This window comes from Gymnoscopelus microlampas, assembly GCF_963454915.1.
Source record: "Gymnoscopelus microlampas genome assembly, chromosome: 4".
NCBI lineage: Eukaryota > Metazoa > Chordata > Actinopteri > Myctophiformes > Myctophidae > Gymnoscopelus > Gymnoscopelus microlampas.
In genome coordinates this window covers 43,618,518-43,636,400 of record NC_139941.1, presented here as the reverse complement: position 1 = coordinate 43,636,400, position 17,883 = coordinate 43,618,518, and the positions used below count along the sequence as shown (strand labels likewise).

Genomic DNA, 17,883 nt, shown 5'->3' with positions numbered 1-17,883 from the left:
CAAGTAAGAGTAGTAAGTATCAAAAAAATCGAATACTCAAGTAAAGTACAGTACTCAAGTACATTTACTCCGTTACTGTCCACCACTGATGGCAGGGGTACGCAACCTTAAGGTACAGGTGCCAACATGGGCACAGGGGAGGTTGATCACTGGCACTCTCACTCTCACAAGTGTGAGAGTGATATTTTTACTATTAAATATTGAAAAAAAAAGTTTAGTCAGTTAAATGAAGTCCCCTCACATCTGTATACAAATTACAGCAAATCCCCAGCAAAAGTAGTTAATGTACAGTAGCATCACATTCATTTTAACCACTTTATCCATTTATATTTTGGCTATTCAAAAAACAGCAGATCTACAAGGTCACTGCGAGCTTGTAAATCTGCTAATTTTGAGAATCTTTGAAAAACATAGAAAATGTTTAGAAAATTTGGAATAATTTTGAATTTCTATAAACATAAATCTTCTCTTCTGGGGTCCCTGGCATAAAAACATTTTGAGATGCAAATATATAGCAATTTGGTTTATATATAAACCACTGGTTCTCAAATATGTATATCTGCTATTTTTGAATAGCCAAATTATAAAATATGGACAAAGTGGTTAAAATCACTGTGACACTTAATTCACTAATTTTGCTGTGGACCCCCTGGTACCCCGAGAACCACTGGTGTGGTCTAAACTCACAGAGGCTGTGGTTCAACCGTGGTTGCCTGTGACAACCAAGTAAACCTATCACAGCGTGAGACCGCCCTCCTGGACTATGGGCTCTTTAGACTCGTACCAGGAAGTGAAATAGGAGGAGGAGACTTCAACACTTGTCATCTGTGTCACACTGAACACGACAACACACTGGAACCACACACACACACGCACATTATTATTACACGAGTGACAGCAGCATCATCATCATTACACTTTATGTTGTTGTCATTAAACCTGCTCACAATGAGGAAGATCTGCGTCCTAGTCACAGTTTTACTGTGTTGTTGCATCAATATTAAAGGTAAGTGATTAAGTGAAGATTTGTGAACGTTCAGGTTTTTTTTTTTTGCTCAAACAAAAAACAACAGATCTACAAGCTAACAACTCGTCGTGACACGACGCGTTGTTAGCTTGTAGATCTGTTGTTTTTTGGCACGTGACACCGTTTCGAGCACAAATGCATTCGTCACTGCTTTGACCTGCTGCTGATGATACTTCCGCCTTGTGTTCTGGGTTTATGTTCTCATACTTTTACTGAATGTATTATTATTATTGTTGTTTATGGAATATTTTCCCATTTCCACGGTGTTTAAGCTGGATAACTCAGCCCAAAATGCCACATTAATATGGCACAGGGCTGTCGAATGAATCACTATTACACCTTTACCAAAATAGTAGTTGTGCAATCAAAATGATTGCACAATTAGTTTCGATTTTGGTCATATGGAAATGGAATGCTTGGACGTGGTTTTCTAAATCCTGCTGAGACATGAATCCTTGATGTATTCTCATGGTGATAGTTTTTATTGACTGTTAACGTGGCTGTTCAGATTCAGGTCAGAGTCTACACCAAGGTTCTTGCTGGGTGAGGAGGCTTACACATATGCTTCAAAATAGTCAAACCAAAACAGTTCATCTTACTTAATCAGAGTAGTGCCCAGTCCCAAAAAAATCCACCTCAGTCTTATCCCCAAATATCCTTGTCCTCAGTTTTATCCCCAAATAGTGCCCAGTCATCTGGGGGGAAATGAGGTTTGGGCACCACTGCCCACTGGTCTGGTTATATGCTAGATAGAAAGTGTTACAAAATCCCAGATCAATAAGGTAAAAAACTTTATTAACAGTTTGCAAATAGTACAGTGTATAAATTATACAATGATACTAAAAGCATAACACAAAAAGCCTTAAGGGCTTGTTTCCATTGTGGCCCTGTGTATTCAATTAATCTAGACATGATGAATTCAAGTCTCCATGGGGTGACTAATTGATTGGAAAAAAAGACATTTTTGGGGTGAACTATGCCTTTAAGGACTTTGAAGACTCTTTTAATACATAACAAGAAAAGAAAAAGACCATTACTGCATCAAAAGTCATCATTATTTAAACTATACAACTGGTCAAACATTGGCCAAATTGTCACAACGCCTCGCAAGGCTTTTTGAGCTTGTAGATCTGCTATTTTCACAATATTCATCTCTTGAAAACAAAATTGAGTGCCTCAAATCCTACATTCCAAGTGCTTATGAGGGTGGGGGGTCCCCAGTTCAGAAGAGGTCGCGGCCTGAAATGGTTGAGAACCACTGCCATAGATAGAGCATTGGTTCTCAAAGTGGGGTCCGGGGACCCTCAGGGGTCCTTGGGGGGATACCAGGGGGTCCCCATCAAAATGTGTTAATAAAGTAACCCCTTTATCCACATTCTATACTTTGGCTATTCAAAAATAGCAGATCTATAAGCTCATACGAGCTTGTAGATCTGCTATTTTTGAAAAATCTTGAAAATGTGTCTAAATCCTTAAATGTTTTTTTTTTAAAAGGTGAACATTTTGAACACAAATCTTTGCTTCTGGGTGTCCCTGGCACAACATATTTTCAGGTGGGGGTCCGCGGCCACATACATATCAAATTGGGCGTCCTTGACACGAAGACTTTTGAGAACCATTGCCGTAGAGAGGGTGCAGTGGCAATAAATGGGATGAATTGGAAGCCTGGGGCCGCAGCACCTATGACTTCATTGTTACCTTGACAATGAATGGCAGTTGTTGCTATGGACCATAGAGATAAAGTGAGACTCATATTCCTTATCGTCGCTGTCGGGCGGAAACCTTGTATGTCCAAAACCTTTACTTTTAAGAAGAAAAAGAGAGAACCTGTGTTCCAATGGATACAATGTAATTATTATTTAGTCACAACTTAAGCTCTTGTTAATACGTTTCATTGGTTCAAAATGTATAAAAAGAGGCAGAGCCGTCTTCCAGGTAAAGGATCACTTTATAAATATTCAATATTTATAAAACACACAGACACTTAACCAATTTCAGTTTCTCTTTAAAAATATCTTGCAAAAATAGCCAATGAAACGCGTTGTGAACTTGTAGGTCGGCTAATTAAAAAAAAAATGTTTTTCCGCGACTGTACTACGAAGTAGGACACTAATTTATGAAAAAACATAAAACGTTGAAATATGGAGAATTGGAGATACAAGGTTTCTGCCTGACAGCGGCGATATGTGATTTAATCAATTGGACTGTTGCCCTGTTTGTTTATAATAAGATGAGATAACATTCATTGAATTTCCCCTGGAGGGAAGTTCAGGTGTCATAGCAGAAACGGCAGTTAAAATGAAACGCAGGAGAGGTACATGTATGTATGAGTCAAGAACCAAACCAAGATAAATAGAATAAAAATAAAGATAAGCTATAAATACTGAAAATCTTATTCATTAAAATTGTATTAATTGATAAGTTAACAGGACGGAGTAGAAGGTTCAAGCTACGGCACAGGAAATAAGTGATATCCAAAGAGAAACATTATTTGTTTTGCAGACAAATTGTATCACAGCAGTTGGCAGGTGACTACTATTTTATTGTCTTGAGGAAGAGGTTTTGAGCCTGCTACGTCTAAAGATATATATATACTGAATATTATTTATTATATCTCATTTTCATATTATACAGGTTACCAGTACACCACGAGTGGTCACACGTACAATCAGGAAGTGGTATATCCTGTGGGTTTCTTTCAAATTTCACTTCTGGGTGTAGACCAAGAATTTATTAGTTGTGATAAAATCAGTTTGACACAATATTTCACTTCCTTTCATTGTTTGTTGGAGTTTGAGAAACTGGCGGGTTCTGATTAAAGGGCAATACCACTCATTTTCAACATTAAAATATGTTATTATTTATTATACCTTAGAGCTGTTGTGTGGACATAAGAACTAAGTCCCCCCCTTCTCTGTTGCCTAGAACCAGAACCAGAAAATCGATGTTTGGGGGTCATGTGATATCATTAGTGATGTTGTATGGTTGCTGTTTGGCCCACCCTCTTGGCAGCCTCTAGACTAGAACAATGGTTCTCAACATTTTCAGGCCGTGACCCCCAAATGAATCATATGTGAACTGGGGACCCCCCACCCTGACAAGCACTTGGAATTGTAGGAGTTGAGGCATTACATTTGACTCGGTTCCATAGACAAATATTAGCAGATGCAGATGCTCAAACGGGAGGCGTTGTGAGCTTGTAGATCAGCTATTTCCACATTTTTTGCCTCTTTCTTATATTATTTGACAATTTTGTCTTTTTTTCTATCTTTCTTCCTTTTTTTTAAGCACTAAAAAGGTCTTAAAGGTCCTTAAATTGTCACTTAACTGTCATCTGGGGATCCCCCCAAAGCCCACAGGTTGAAATTCACTGGACTAGAATAGGGATTTTACCTCCAGCTGAAACAGCGCAACATGAATATAAAATTACGATTTGTTTCAGTTTTATTATGTACAAGACAGTGCTATGTCTGCTATTTATAACCATATGCCATTATCAACCACAAAGATTTATTAAGATTTATTAAGTGAATATTAATTCGCGGAAGTGTTGCAGAACTGGCACACAACACCATCCTACGGCTAAATATAGATCAGTCAGCTCATGATATAGTATTATCTCTTCTCCAATTTGGCCACAGGGTGGCATCATAACACTTACACAAGTGGCAAAAAGAGACAATTATCATTTAAGATGGGTGTATTTGTTATTAGGAGTATTAGCAGTCTAGCAGAGCAGTGTACATATTTAGTTTGTATTAAATCAGTTATGTTTTTCAAATCATTGTTAGACATTCATTTGTAGAAGATGTGGCTCGAGAGTGGCTCAGTGTCAGACTTTTATGGAAAATTATGGAACCCTTATATTCCTTAGCCTTTATGAATGCAACATTTACAAAATGATTACATTTTATTAAAATTATTTAAACTTACTTTCAGTTTTGTAGTCTTTTTTTTTTGTTGTGACACCAGTACCAGTGGTAGCTACCTGGTCATTACGTAACCTCTTGTATTTGGTAATATTGTGGGTTTTACCCAGAGGCCAGCAGTGAAACATTAAAACCATTGATATAATATCAATATGTCCTCTATTAATTTCAAACATTGACACCCCTTTTAAAGGTCTGTGTCTGTGCTTGGTGCGACGTATCACTGCGTCATGTTCCATTTAACATTATCACAATCCATATCATATCCATAACGTTAACTATGAAGCTCAGAGGGCAACGTTTTGGTGATTTTTCTTTTGAGCAGGCATATCGTGGAGAACAGAAAGGAGACGGCTAAACTAATATCTCCGCCCCGTTGCTTGTGCTGCGGGTGCACATTATAGAGCTTTGTATAACATCTTAATGTCCTTAATATTGGTGTAAGAAAACATCAATCATTCAGGCGTTTTCAAATTAAATCTGTAGTATATGGTTAAATTATCAATCGGAAAATGCCTATGCTGATCAAAGCAACAGTATTTTTTTTTTTTAAGTGTTTTGGAAAGCAATGTAGTTCTACGACTTCCAGACATAATAAATATCATACAGAGAAAGACATAGTTTTTGGTCTTTTCATACTCGTAGTCTATGTTGATAGTAAAGGTATAGGAGATGAACTGAGCCATAAACTGAATGTACATTACGTGCATACTATTTAAAGCTATTTACTTTGTTATTTACAGGAGCTGCCACAGAAACTGACACGAGCAAGAGTGGTAAAAGCGCGGTACTTATACCGAATCCTAATACAGAAGTGTCGGGGAGCTCTACGACTCCGAAGGATCCCAAGAATGAGCACCATGAAGACGGTGCCAGTGAGAACCAATCTGACAAGATAACCAAGAGCAACCAAGCTGGAGCGGCGACAACTGAGAAGGCTCCATCTGGAGATCAAACCAAGAACAACAAACCTGTAGAGGACACCAAGACAAACAAACCTGTAGAGGACACCAAGACCAACAAACCTGTAGAGGACACCAAGACCAACAAACCTGTAGAGGACACCAAGACCAACAAACCTGTAGAGGACACCAAGACCAACAAACCTGTAGAGGACACCAAGACCAACACACCTGTAGAGGACACCAAGACCAACAAACCTGTAGAGGACACCAAGACCAACACACCTGTAGAGGACACCAAGACCAACACACCTGTAGAGGACACCAAGACCAACACACCTGTAGAGGACACCAAGACCAACACACCTGTAGAGGACACCAAGACCAACATACCTGTAGAGGACACCAAGACCAACACACCTGTAGAGGAAGACCAAGCTGAGAACGACCAACCTGAAAAGGAAACCATGACCATCCAACCTGTAGAGGAAACCAACCCGGACCAATCTGAAAAGGAAACCATCAAGGAGGAAAGCAATGATGAAAAGCCATCAGGCAAACTTGACAAAGAAGAAGCTGCAGATAATTCCAAGCATGCCATGCCTTTTCCTCCAAAAGATGAAGTGGAAAACAGTCACTTCTTCGCCTATCTCGTGACCACAGCTGTCTTGGTGGCAATGCTCTACATTGCTTACCACAATAAACGCAAGGTACTTGCCAAAATCTAGATCAACGTGTCATGTTTAAGTAAAGCTGAAGCATCTTACTAATAGTATTTCCAATGACCGATGTAATGGTTCTGATCTGAACAACAATAACAATGTTTAGTCATTCAATTAGACTATGAGACCAAAAGCCATGCAAGTAGCCCCCCAGCTGGTGATCTTCTGATTTAACCACTGATCTAGCCTACAGTACCTATTCTGCTACACAGAAAAACAGTGTATCCTGGGTGCCATTTGATGTACTGAAAATGTTTTTTTTTTAAATGTTATGTGGCCTGTTGCATGTTTTAAAAGAAATATATATATTATGTTGCATATCTCATGTCTGTTTGTTTGTTTGTTACTCAGATAATCGCCTTTGTTCTGGAGGGTAAGAAATCCAGATCAAGTCGTAGGCCCAAAGCTACAGATTACCAGAAGCTGGATCAGCATGTGAGTAGTTCATTGGAATAATATTTTTTTCTGTTTTCCTATTATAAAGCTAACTTTAATATCGCCGTTATTAGTGTTGCCAGAGCTGATTTTGTTTTTCCTTTCTTTCAGATGTGAAAGTATCATTGTGTTGGAGCCATTTCCTGATGCAGCTAAGTACACTGTGGTTTGGAAGTAAAAGAAGGCATGATGAAGATGTGGCATTTTCTTTGGTTTAATCACTTCATAGTTTGAATGGAGAGTTGTATTTTGTACATTTATTGCATGACTATGCAGATGACACTGTTGCCTTATTGGAATTAGTGAAGATCAGCAAAGGTTACCGTAAGCATGCTGTGTTTGCACTTTTGTTGTTACGCCACATAGAGGCAACCTTTTTATGTTTTTTTTTCACTTGGTCTGAATGATGCTGCCCAAGGGCACTGACTCAGGATATTTTAGTAAGATGATTTCTTTTCTTCTTTTTTTTTGGGTCTATCTTTGTATGTAATTGTACAACGTTAATTTACATGACTAAGCCATTTAAAATAAGATGTCGGTGTTGCAGCACTCCACTGATGAAGGAAGTTCTTTATGCATATCAGATAAAAAATTATAATTTATTTTTTTGTGTATGAAATGGCATTGCGATGTACCGAAGGGGATGTTTCGATGTCTGCCTTCTAACATGACCAAATGGCGTTGGCCAGATGAATGTACTAGTGACTTTTACTGTCCTAAAGAGAGGCTAGCATGTTGCTCACCTGCTGTAATTTAATGTACAGTCAAAGCTAACCAAACATTTGATTATAAATTGACCTGTTGTTGGGCACACACACACTACTACTTCAGATGTACAAATGTATCTGAACAGTCCTATCTCGGTTTGGTTGGATTGATGTGATGCAGATGTTAAACAATCAATATATTTAAAACTAAGTTGACAGTCTGAGTACTGTGTTGGCGTCCAACACATCTATAGATGATTTCTCCGTTTTAGGTGAACACAGTTTGTAATTGGATTTGTTATTGGTGTTATGGGACTAGTCTTATAAATGTTAATTAAACATAAAAAAACCCTAATGTTTGTCAGAGAAACGGGCCAACAATTTAATTGCACTGTTTTGACAGGAGTGCTTGTGTGTGGCAGTATGCTTGGAAAAGAATGACCATATATTTTTGTCCAAATTGAGTGCTATAATTAATTTGATTTGTGTGTGCGTGTATGTGTTTTCAATACTGACATCACAAAGAAACTTGTGCCAAATGGCTAGACGGAGATCAGTAACATTTGCTATAATGTGCCTGCTTCCTACATTACCACTATATTTATTTTCATCATCCATTTCCTACTCCCTTACTGTTTTACTTTTAGTGACAGGATCTCTTGACTGTAGTTTCATTAATATTCTTGCTGAACAGTTGTGCAAAATGTGTGATGTTCCATTATAGCTCCTGATAATCGTTCTTGCCATGTCATGCAATACAATTACTTCACCCACCCAAGTTGAACAAATGTCTCATAATTGGCCTGAAAGTGATTAAATTGATAATGGAGAAACAAAAAAAGAGACTCCCATACTTTATAAATCTAATACATTTTCAAATGTGAGAAATTGCTGTTTGAAGATTAACCTCATAATCAATACACTAGTTTGACTTTTGGACGTATTTTGTTTTGCATAGTGGCTTTCCATGTTTACTGTCATTCTGTCTTTGAAATGCAAATGTGTGCACATTACGTTCTTGTATGCTGGACCAATTGAACTTTTAATTTTTAAATAAATAGTTTTATACTTTCCAGCCTCATCATTTAATTAGCATACACTAGACCATACCCGGTCGGCGCAGCGCAGCCGTGGGGGGATATGCGCACATGATCTGGCAACCCGGGAGGCAGTTCGTCCCATAGCTGGGCAGCCCCGTAACCATGGCGACAGTGTTTGACAGAAAAACGCTAATAAGAAGCTGAGATTTGATGAAATTGAAAAACGGGCTTCACAGTTGTGTTCAGATGGTAATGGTCAATGGCTGTGTGCAAAATCAGAGCAATTGGTCCAGCCAGTGAGGAGAACCGGGTGTCTTCACCACCACTACAGAGGTTACTAGAATTATAGTAGGATTATAGTAGGATTATAGTAGGATAGTAGGATAATACCCTCATGCCGTCATAGTTAATACAAATTTGATTTACCAATTAATGTATTAAATATAAATAATGCATTTGGCTGTTCAGAGATTATAGAGTAGCAAGGAATAGGTGGCACATACAATACTATTTCTCTCAATAAAAAATAGTGTGTGTGGGGGGGGGGGGCGCACTCACACACAATCAGTTTAAAGTTAGTAATATGTAATGTAGATTGTAATTTCAAAGTTTTTAAAATGAGTAGGCTATTTCAAACCACAACACATGTCATGCGCGTTCGAAAATACAGCACTGACTAATAGGCGAGTGTGCTCATTGTTTGTCTATTAAGAGCAGGAGACTTGTTGGTTCTAATGCTAGTTCATTTTATTAACAGTTTACCAGATACAAAAAAAAAGATCATGGACACATTGGACAGAGTCAGGGTCAGGGGCCATCTCAAATATTTAAGTAAGATTGCGCACTGCCAAGGCACTGCCATCGTCTACACACAGTCAAAGTGTACAGCCAGGTGGTCAAATCATATGTTTGGTCTCTTCCTCATAAATATGCGGTATCTCTCCGATGGAGGAGGACACCATTCGGACGGTGTTGCTCCCACGTAGACTGAGTTCATACTGAATGAGCTGTTTCCAGAAGCCAGGGTTGGGTCTGACGATGGGGCGACGTGCCTTCACCCAGGAGTGAGCCTCCATCAGGCTCATGCCACGGTGCTTCATCAGGTATGCCATGCACAGGGTGGCGGAGCGGCTCACACCAGCATTACAGTACACCAGGGTATGCCCACCACTGTTCTCTGCGACCAGCTGGATCTTATCCGCCACCTGGTCGAAGTGGGTGTCCAGAGGGGTCAGCGGGTGGTCCGTGACGGGAACGTGGAGGTAGTCCACCCCGGGGGGCACAGCAGCATCAGGGTCCCTGCTCTTCTCTGTGACGTTAATGATGCAGGTTATCTGGTAACGAGGCACCACGTCGCCGTCGTTCGCCGCTCGGCTGTTGCTCAGATAGAGGTGATCAGTAATGAGGCACAGGCCAGACAGTCTCTGAGTACCTGACTGGTGCATGACTGTTGATGTTGTTGTTGTCAATACTTACTATTATTATCATAAACCAGACAGTCTCTGAGTACCTGACTGGTGCATCATGATGATACACTGTTGATAGTCTTTACTACTCTGCCTTAAGTCTCCACATTGAAGTAAAAGTGATGTAATTAATTGATATAGCGTGACGACACAGCCCCATGTCCTAATAAGGAAAGTATTTGCTAAATTATATTATATTAAATTATAACAAAAGGCTAGTGTCTGATCACATGCCAGCGTGTATTGTAGTATGGCTACTCAGTGGGACCAAAGTTTGTTTAAGCTCACTACTGTAGCCTATAGTGCCCCCTGCTGGAGGTGTACAAGCAAGCCACATACTGTGTTTAATGACAGTGTATGAAACCAAAATTGCATGCATGGTGCGTCCCTTATATTCCCGTCGTGACTGTAAATCGCTGAATTTATTTTATGTAACAGCACCTATATGGTCAGAATATCCATACAGTGAAAATAAATAAATACAAAAAGAAAAGAAGCCTACAACTCTAGTATAAACTAACTGAGTGAACAATTTGAATTACTTTCCCTGGCTTGTTCCTTATGAAACGCAAACGACAAGCCTCAGATTCAAACATAGAGCTCAACTACTGTTTTACTGTAGTTATTGGGGTTGGAGTGGAGAGATAATAAGGGATGATTTGCCTATAGACTGGAGGCTGGCTCATGGCTGCCTAGGGGGGAACGCAGATGGTGAATGGGCTTGGCTAGTCAGTGTGTACAAAGAGCTATAAACCTGAGGCAGCTGGGTTCCATTAAGCGGCACGCAGCCTATTGACTATTCAAGGTGTAGGCTCATGGACTGACATCTGCGTGCTGTTTTTTAAATCCTTCAACAAACACATTTCTTTGTTCGACGGCTTTCCACTATTTTTCTGGCTTCGTAAAAAACGCCCAGACACCCTTTATGATCATCAGTGCGCAGCAGCTGTTAGTGAACACTGGAACACTCCCTGATCTGATGCTGCCCCTCAGACTCAGCCCCACGACGCCAAGAGAGGTTGTTGGCTACTGGCGTCTAGAAGTGCGTAACATGGGCGTACTTACACATTGCTTTAATTTGCCAAACAGAATGCGTCCTATTTTTATTTTTTCCACGATTGAAGAAGATGTGAAGATGCTTCCAGTTGCTATTATTTGATGCTGCGGGACAGACAGGTGCATTGAGGCTACTGGAACTGAACATGAATACTGGTATGGAATGGATGGTCATGTTTTATCGCAGTGGAATTTATGTTATTTGATGAATTTCTGTTATTTTGTTAGTCATTGTACTTATTGATCTATTGGTGTATGCTGCTACTGTTAGTGTTTATTTTAGGGCAGGGGGGGATTGTGGTCCTTTTTTTCTTCATATAAAATGAACTCACCTCTTGAGACAAGCCTGTAGAAAAGGCATTTCCATTGTGTGGGGTAGGGTATAGGCTACACTGGCCTATTTGAGATACACAGCTTATTTAATGTATTACATTTTGAGTTTTTCTTAGAGTAGTTGACCACATACAGTAGGTTATGGTTAATATATTGAAATTATTTCCCCCATGTACCTGTTATCTCTTAGGCCTATTGTATCTAGCCTAATAGCTTATCCCTTGCCGTATTGTCTGTATTTGCTTTGGCAAATATTGATCCAAGTAACCAGTCTAACAGCATGTGCTTTGGTAGTGGATGGGTATCCCTACGTTTTGTATTGCATTTATCTTCAGCTGTACCAGGGCAGAAAGTTGTGATATAAAGTACTAGTGTATAGCTAGATCCAGTCTAATGTTGTTGTTTTTGTTGTTTTTATTTAGGTATCATTGTCATTAATGGTTGGCTTTGCCTCCTGTGGAGACATCTACAGACCAGCAGTGATGACCCTGGTTGAGGGACCAGAGTGGACCTGTGAGGGATCATGAACAGCTCCACGAGAGAGCAGGACATGTATGTGCTCAGGTCATTGTATACTTAGCTCTTTATTAAGATCAAGAAGGAACTTCTATTGTTATATCAGTGCATTATAAGATACAATAGAGGAATATATTTTCATTATTTGAATCCCACAATCAATTAATTGTCAACACACATTTGAGCATTTATTAAGTTGAGGTCACACGTTGTGACCGGTTCAAGATTAGATAAGACCTTTGTTGATCCCGCAAGGGAAATTCAGTCGCCTGTCTGTGTCGTTGTGTCCTGGGGGCTGGGGGGGGCTTAGGCTGGGTGGACAGGTGTTAGAGGGGGGTTTCGTTCCACTTTCTGCTGCTTTGTGTTCTGTGCTCTTCTCCAGGTATGCTGAACGGAAGGCAGGAGCAGCAGCACTCAAGCTGGTGATGGATGCCACATGATGACCAGAGACTGCCCTTTTTGTTGAGCCTATACTTGCAGACTGGTATGTTATTTCTTTGAATACTGTTGAATTTGTTACTGCAATAACTCATCCAAATGTGTCATCTAAATCTAGATAAATATAACAAGCAGTGCCAAATGCATTTTCACAGGATCTGCCCTGCCGCATGTGGATTAAGCTTAAGAGGAAGGGACAGATACAAGATGAGGGATTTGTTATGCGTTGCTTGCTTGGCAATCTTCACTACATTGGCAGCTGCTCTTTACAGAATTGTGGGAGGAATTGAAAACAAGCTTAAAAGTCCGCAGTCAAATCATATTAGTATCGGCTGTAAATTAGCATATGGTTTATTGTTACAAATCATGTAAGATTATCCACGAAAGGTGTTTGGGTCAGTCCAGTCAGGATGAGAGAAATAGCCAGTAGGAGGTGTGAATATATTCATAGTGAAAGCGATGAAGTGGGTGTGTTAGCAATGAGAAAATATCACCCATTCATTCCCCACAACCCCTATCCAGTATCTCCAATACTGACTACATTAACTGCTGGTATGTCAATTCCTCTGCAGTGGCTGATGTCCGAGAGAGGCCATCGCTGGTTGGGTCTGCCAAGCAAGAACCAGCCTTCACCCATCAAGCAACGGATCACTTTGAACAGCATAGATGACAGTTGCTATTATGTGTGTGTGCGTGGGTGTTTTCGTGAAATGGGTTTAATGATGGTTAGGAGATTAACCCATTAAAACCAGGAAAGAACCCGTGTCATTTGCGCTGGCTATTCAAAAACAGAAGATATACAAGCTCACAGAGCGTCACTTTGTGCAGCGCTCTGAGCTTGTACATCTGCTGTTTTTGAACATTTTTGAAAAATCTTGACAGTGTGAGAACTACTGATTCAGAAATCAGCCTCAGGTCTTTAACAGAGGTATATATCAGCCATTTTCCTATGGTCTTTATAGCATCACATTTCATGCCATAATAATGTAAAGGGGGTGGGGTATGAGCCCATGGTGATTCACTGCAGTGATCTTCCCCTCCTCCACTGATATTGGTGGAAGGTTGTTTTTTTTCCTCCCTCTCTGTGAATAATACTAACCTCAATTCCACCACTCCCACACTCTTTTTTTTTTCTCCCCTCCTTTTTTCCCCCTTCTTTTTTCTTTTTGGTTGATCAGGACACTTTGTAGTCAGTTAACACCTCATGTCTACCTTCTTTTTCTACTGCTATCTGCAGTGTCCTCCTTTCTCCGTAACCTTGGAAACTGCCTAATACCTCGAGCACTTCCTCAATCCTCACACATATTACATGTTAAAATGAAGCTATTGTTGATGGCTCCTATTTGTGTGTATTTATATAAACATATGGACAGTATAGATAATAGCAGGCTGCATCATATGAGTCTAGTGTACCATCGAGGGAAACATATCATCTGAGCAATATTCTTAGATTTGTATGGCAATAGTTAGAATATGCACACACCGGTATTTTAGGATGAATGCTGGGTTTCTCCTGCGTTGTGCTCATGTACAGTACTTCTTTCTTTCTTTTTCTCTAAAAGCCTGTTCATTGTTGTTCAGTAGCAGCTCTTTATTCATCACTGTATAGGCAATGGGTCTGGCTTTTGATTGTGTGTTCCGTGTGTGTGTGTGTGTGTGTGTGTGTGTGTGTGTGTGTGTGTGTGTGTGTGTGTGTGTGTGTGTGTGTGCGTGTGTGTGTGTGCATGTGCGTGTGCGTATGATTGTAAGTGTTCATGTCTCTAGTCATTTATGTATGTTTGTAATCTGATTTTAAATATTTTGTTTGTCTAGCCCTACAGACAAACAATAATTAAAGAGGAACTTCACCAGTGAATCATATCCTATTGTGTTGTGAGGAGGATATGAAAAAACCTTTTTCGCATCATCCTCACAGCAGAACTATATGATTCACGTCATGCAAAAAGGACCTTTGATCCTGAGCCTCTAATTGGTATACGTATTAGTGGTTCCCAAAGAAGCCTATCTATGGATTAAAGGAATATTCCACCGCGCCTCAAGCCGAAATTAGGCTGATCCGGTGCGTGTCAGGAGCAGACACATATAACTGAATAAAGAAGGCGCTGGACGATTTGAGCCTTTTTAAAAATTCTGATCACAGGGTGCAAAGCATGGGAAAAAAAACGACGTTTCGATGTCAGATTACATCTTCGTCAGGTCGGAAAGAAAGGCTCAAATCGTCCGACATGCTCCAGCGCCTTCTTTATTCAAGCCTATCTATGGATTATACCAGACAAAAGGTCAAGTCGTTTTTACAGTTTTTAGCATTTGTTTGGATCTGGTACACAAAAGCATGCACAATCACAGTTTAAATTGGAATTGTCATGGTTGACAACCTGACGGAATCATCCCCCAGGCCCCTACCTATCTGTTCGGTCCAAAACAAAACAAATGCTAAGACATGTGGTAAAATTCTATTTGATCCGGGTCTGGATTATACTAACTGTATCTCACTAATATCTAACTTTACTACTAATGTTTGCTAACAGATTTGTTATTACTAACCTGTTCTTTGAATGCTGATGGCTGGCCTTGTTCTGTCTAACACACTGACTAACCATCTGCTTTTTGCCCGCAGTCTGATGCACAGAAGCCTCTCTCATGATTCTGCAATCCTTCTCCGAGTAAAGGGTAATTAAGAACATTGACATTCTGGATTTAAAGTTTGGAATCTTGTTATCAGCCAAATAAAAAAGCAAAACAAGCAAAAACAAGTGGGCGATGAGAGAAGGGTTTCAGGACTTGGGATGAGAGACTACATTAACCACAAGATGAAAAGCGGAGCGGGAGCAGTTGCCAATATCAAAGTGTGTCGTCCACGTACTGTAATTATGTTTGGCAGAAACTTCTAAAAACTGATTCCAAGCCATGCCATGATACTGACATAAAATTTAAGATGCCAAATTACTTCACTTCTTCATTAAATCGCAACATGGCAGTCAATGGCTGAATATGTGATCCTCTGCACTGTGTGGGAAGGAGTGAAAGTGAAAGTAGTGTTGCACAGTGCTTTACTTGTGGCCTACCCTCCGCGTAACTCTGTTTTACACTTGTAGGAGTTTGCCGACAGTGTCCACACACGATACCGGCTTCTCAAACTAAATAATGACACTGTATAAGTATAAAACAGACTTCAGACAACACACAGAGAAAAGGCAAGCAAACCTCTCCTGCTCCCTACTAACTTGGTGTGTATAGTGTTTATGCTAACGATGGTGAGACTGGACAAGTCCACCTCTGATTCTCGCTCTCACTAACATTTCGCTCTTATCGCAGAGACGCTAACTGTTCAGTCCTTGTGTCTAGAACTTTTTATTCTTGGATGCAATCAAAGCATGCCTTGCGGTACCACGTCCGATACCATGTTGAGTGCTTTTTTTTAGTGTTGTCAAAAGGAACATGGAAAGTTTTGTTCCCTTGACCAGATACTAACAACAAGCTTAACAAATACTAACCTGCAGAGCTCACAGCAGCTCCCCGCAAACTAACTAACTAACCTACTAATAAACTAATCTTCTAACACACTAACTGGTTTTGTGCGAAATGCAAAGGGATATTTGGTATAGGTGTTTGGAGTAGGGTTTCGATCAATCTGCACATAGTGCGGTAACAGTATAACTTGTGATGTTTGATATGAATGACTCTGTCTCACTTTTCTCTGTGCTAACTATGCGTGCGTGAGTGTGTGTGTGTGTGTGTGTGTGTGTGTGTGTGCGTGTGCGTGTGCGTGTGCGTATGTGTTTGTCTGTCTGTGTTTTTAAAATGAGCATGCATTAATGTGCATGAGAGATTGTGGTTATGTTTGCACACTATTATCACATTCCAACCTGCATGTGTGATTGTCTCCTCAAGCTGTGTTAAATATTATGGCATAGCATTGTGGTTCAAGTAAGAGCCGTTATAGACCATTAAGTCTCATCTGGGTGACCATCCAATCTAGCCCATCCAGGCTTGCCCATCACTATTGAATATTGACCGTATGTTTCTCAGAACACAATATATGCATTTTGTTTGATATTTTCCTTCATTCTGGTGACATGTCTTTCTTTTGAAGAAAGTTAAATGAGAGTGTGAACCACCAGCTTTACACACATTTGAAAACAATCTTCTTTTTTTGTTATGACTGTAAGCATTAGATTAAAAAAAGAATAAAACCCAATTGCTCTCTTTGTAATTAATTTCCAGTTTAAAGAAAATGTGTCTTTTTTATGGCCTCTAATTTCCAATCAATAATTGCAACAAAAAATGTAATAAACCCATGCCCAAAATCTATTTCTGAATCTGAATATTTGTATTTATTTATTGCCGTAGACTAGTTCCCTATAGGTCCCTGCGACATCAAAACACATGTCGTGAGTGAGTGTTGTGCCGGAATAATAATTTTCCCACACGGCTGGTATTTATAAGGCATTTTATTTCTATGGCAATGTTGAGTGCCTGTTCGTGGAGTACCATTTCCCTAAGCACCAACTCTGTCTTGATTGCTGTAATCATAGTACTGCATGATTGCTGCTACATCAAGTTCAACACATGCAGTCAGAGCCCCACGTGTTACAGCAGCTGTGATTAGCACTCCCTCCAAACTCCAACAGAAGAGGCTGTCCCACACAGCCCAGTGTCAAGGGCCGCTCCAGTAACAATAATTATGAATAATTTGTATTTCTTTCTTTCTGTTGCTGTATCTTTGTGTATTTGGGGGCAGTGGTGGAAAAAGTACTCAAATGTAGTATTTAAGTAACAAGTCCGTTACAAGTAAAAGTCCAGAATTCAAAATTCACTTGAGTAAAAGTACAAACGTAATGGTATCAAAATGTACTTAAAGTACCAGAAGTAAAAGTACGCAGAATGTCCCATTTCACAAGTTTTCAAATGTATAAAAATCTTTTTGAAAATAGTAGATCTACAAGCTCACAACACGTTGTGAGCTTGTAGATCTACTATTTTCAGATTTAGATCGGCTATTTTCAAATGGTCGAAATGTATATAAGGCTGAAGTGGGTAAGTTTTGTAATAATAATCAAAATCCACAAAGTAACTAGTAACTAAAGTTTTCAAATAATTATAGTGGAGTAAAAGTACAATATTTGGATCCGAGATGTACAGTAGGGGAGTAGAGGTAAAATTATTAGAAATTGGAAATACTCAAGTAAAGTACAAATGAGGTCGCCATGAACGCAATGTTGATGGGTGAAAAAGTTCTTAACGTGACATCCGTGACATCATATGCCACCACGAGTGCAATGTTAAAGGGTGACATCATATGCCCATTTATG

At 39.7% G+C, this 17,883-nt stretch overlaps 2 protein-coding genes and 1 long non-coding RNA gene across 3 annotated transcripts; 2 read left to right on the top strand and 1 right to left on the bottom strand.

Annotated features, from left to right (window-relative positions):
- Positions 1-840: 840 nt before the first annotated feature.
- tgoln2 (trans-golgi network protein 2) lies at positions 841-8,793 on the top strand. The gene is made up of 4 exons (XM_084054663.1): positions 841-1,006; positions 5,700-6,568; positions 6,932-7,015; positions 7,127-8,793. Exons 1-4 carry the CDS (start codon positions 922-924, stop codon positions 7,130-7,132), a joined length of 1,044 nt encoding a protein of 347 aa, XP_083910789.1. The 5' UTR covers positions 841-921; the 3' UTR covers positions 7,133-8,793.
- Positions 8,794-9,498: 705 nt separating this feature from the next.
- On the bottom strand, positions 9,499-10,451 carry LOC311043728 (dual specificity protein phosphatase 18). The gene has a single exon (XM_084055083.1). It carries the CDS (start codon positions 10,205-10,207, stop codon positions 9,659-9,661), a length of 549 nt encoding a protein of 182 aa, XP_083911209.1. The 5' UTR covers positions 10,208-10,451; the 3' UTR covers positions 9,499-9,658.
- A 738-nt stretch (positions 10,452-11,189) lies between these two features.
- Positions 11,190-16,924, top strand: LOC311043764. The gene is made up of 3 exons (XR_014600638.1): positions 11,190-11,440; positions 12,040-12,617; positions 13,144-16,924. It is a non-coding gene; the product is annotated as an uncharacterized lncRNA (long non-coding RNA).
- Positions 16,925-17,883: the final 959 nt, after the last annotated feature.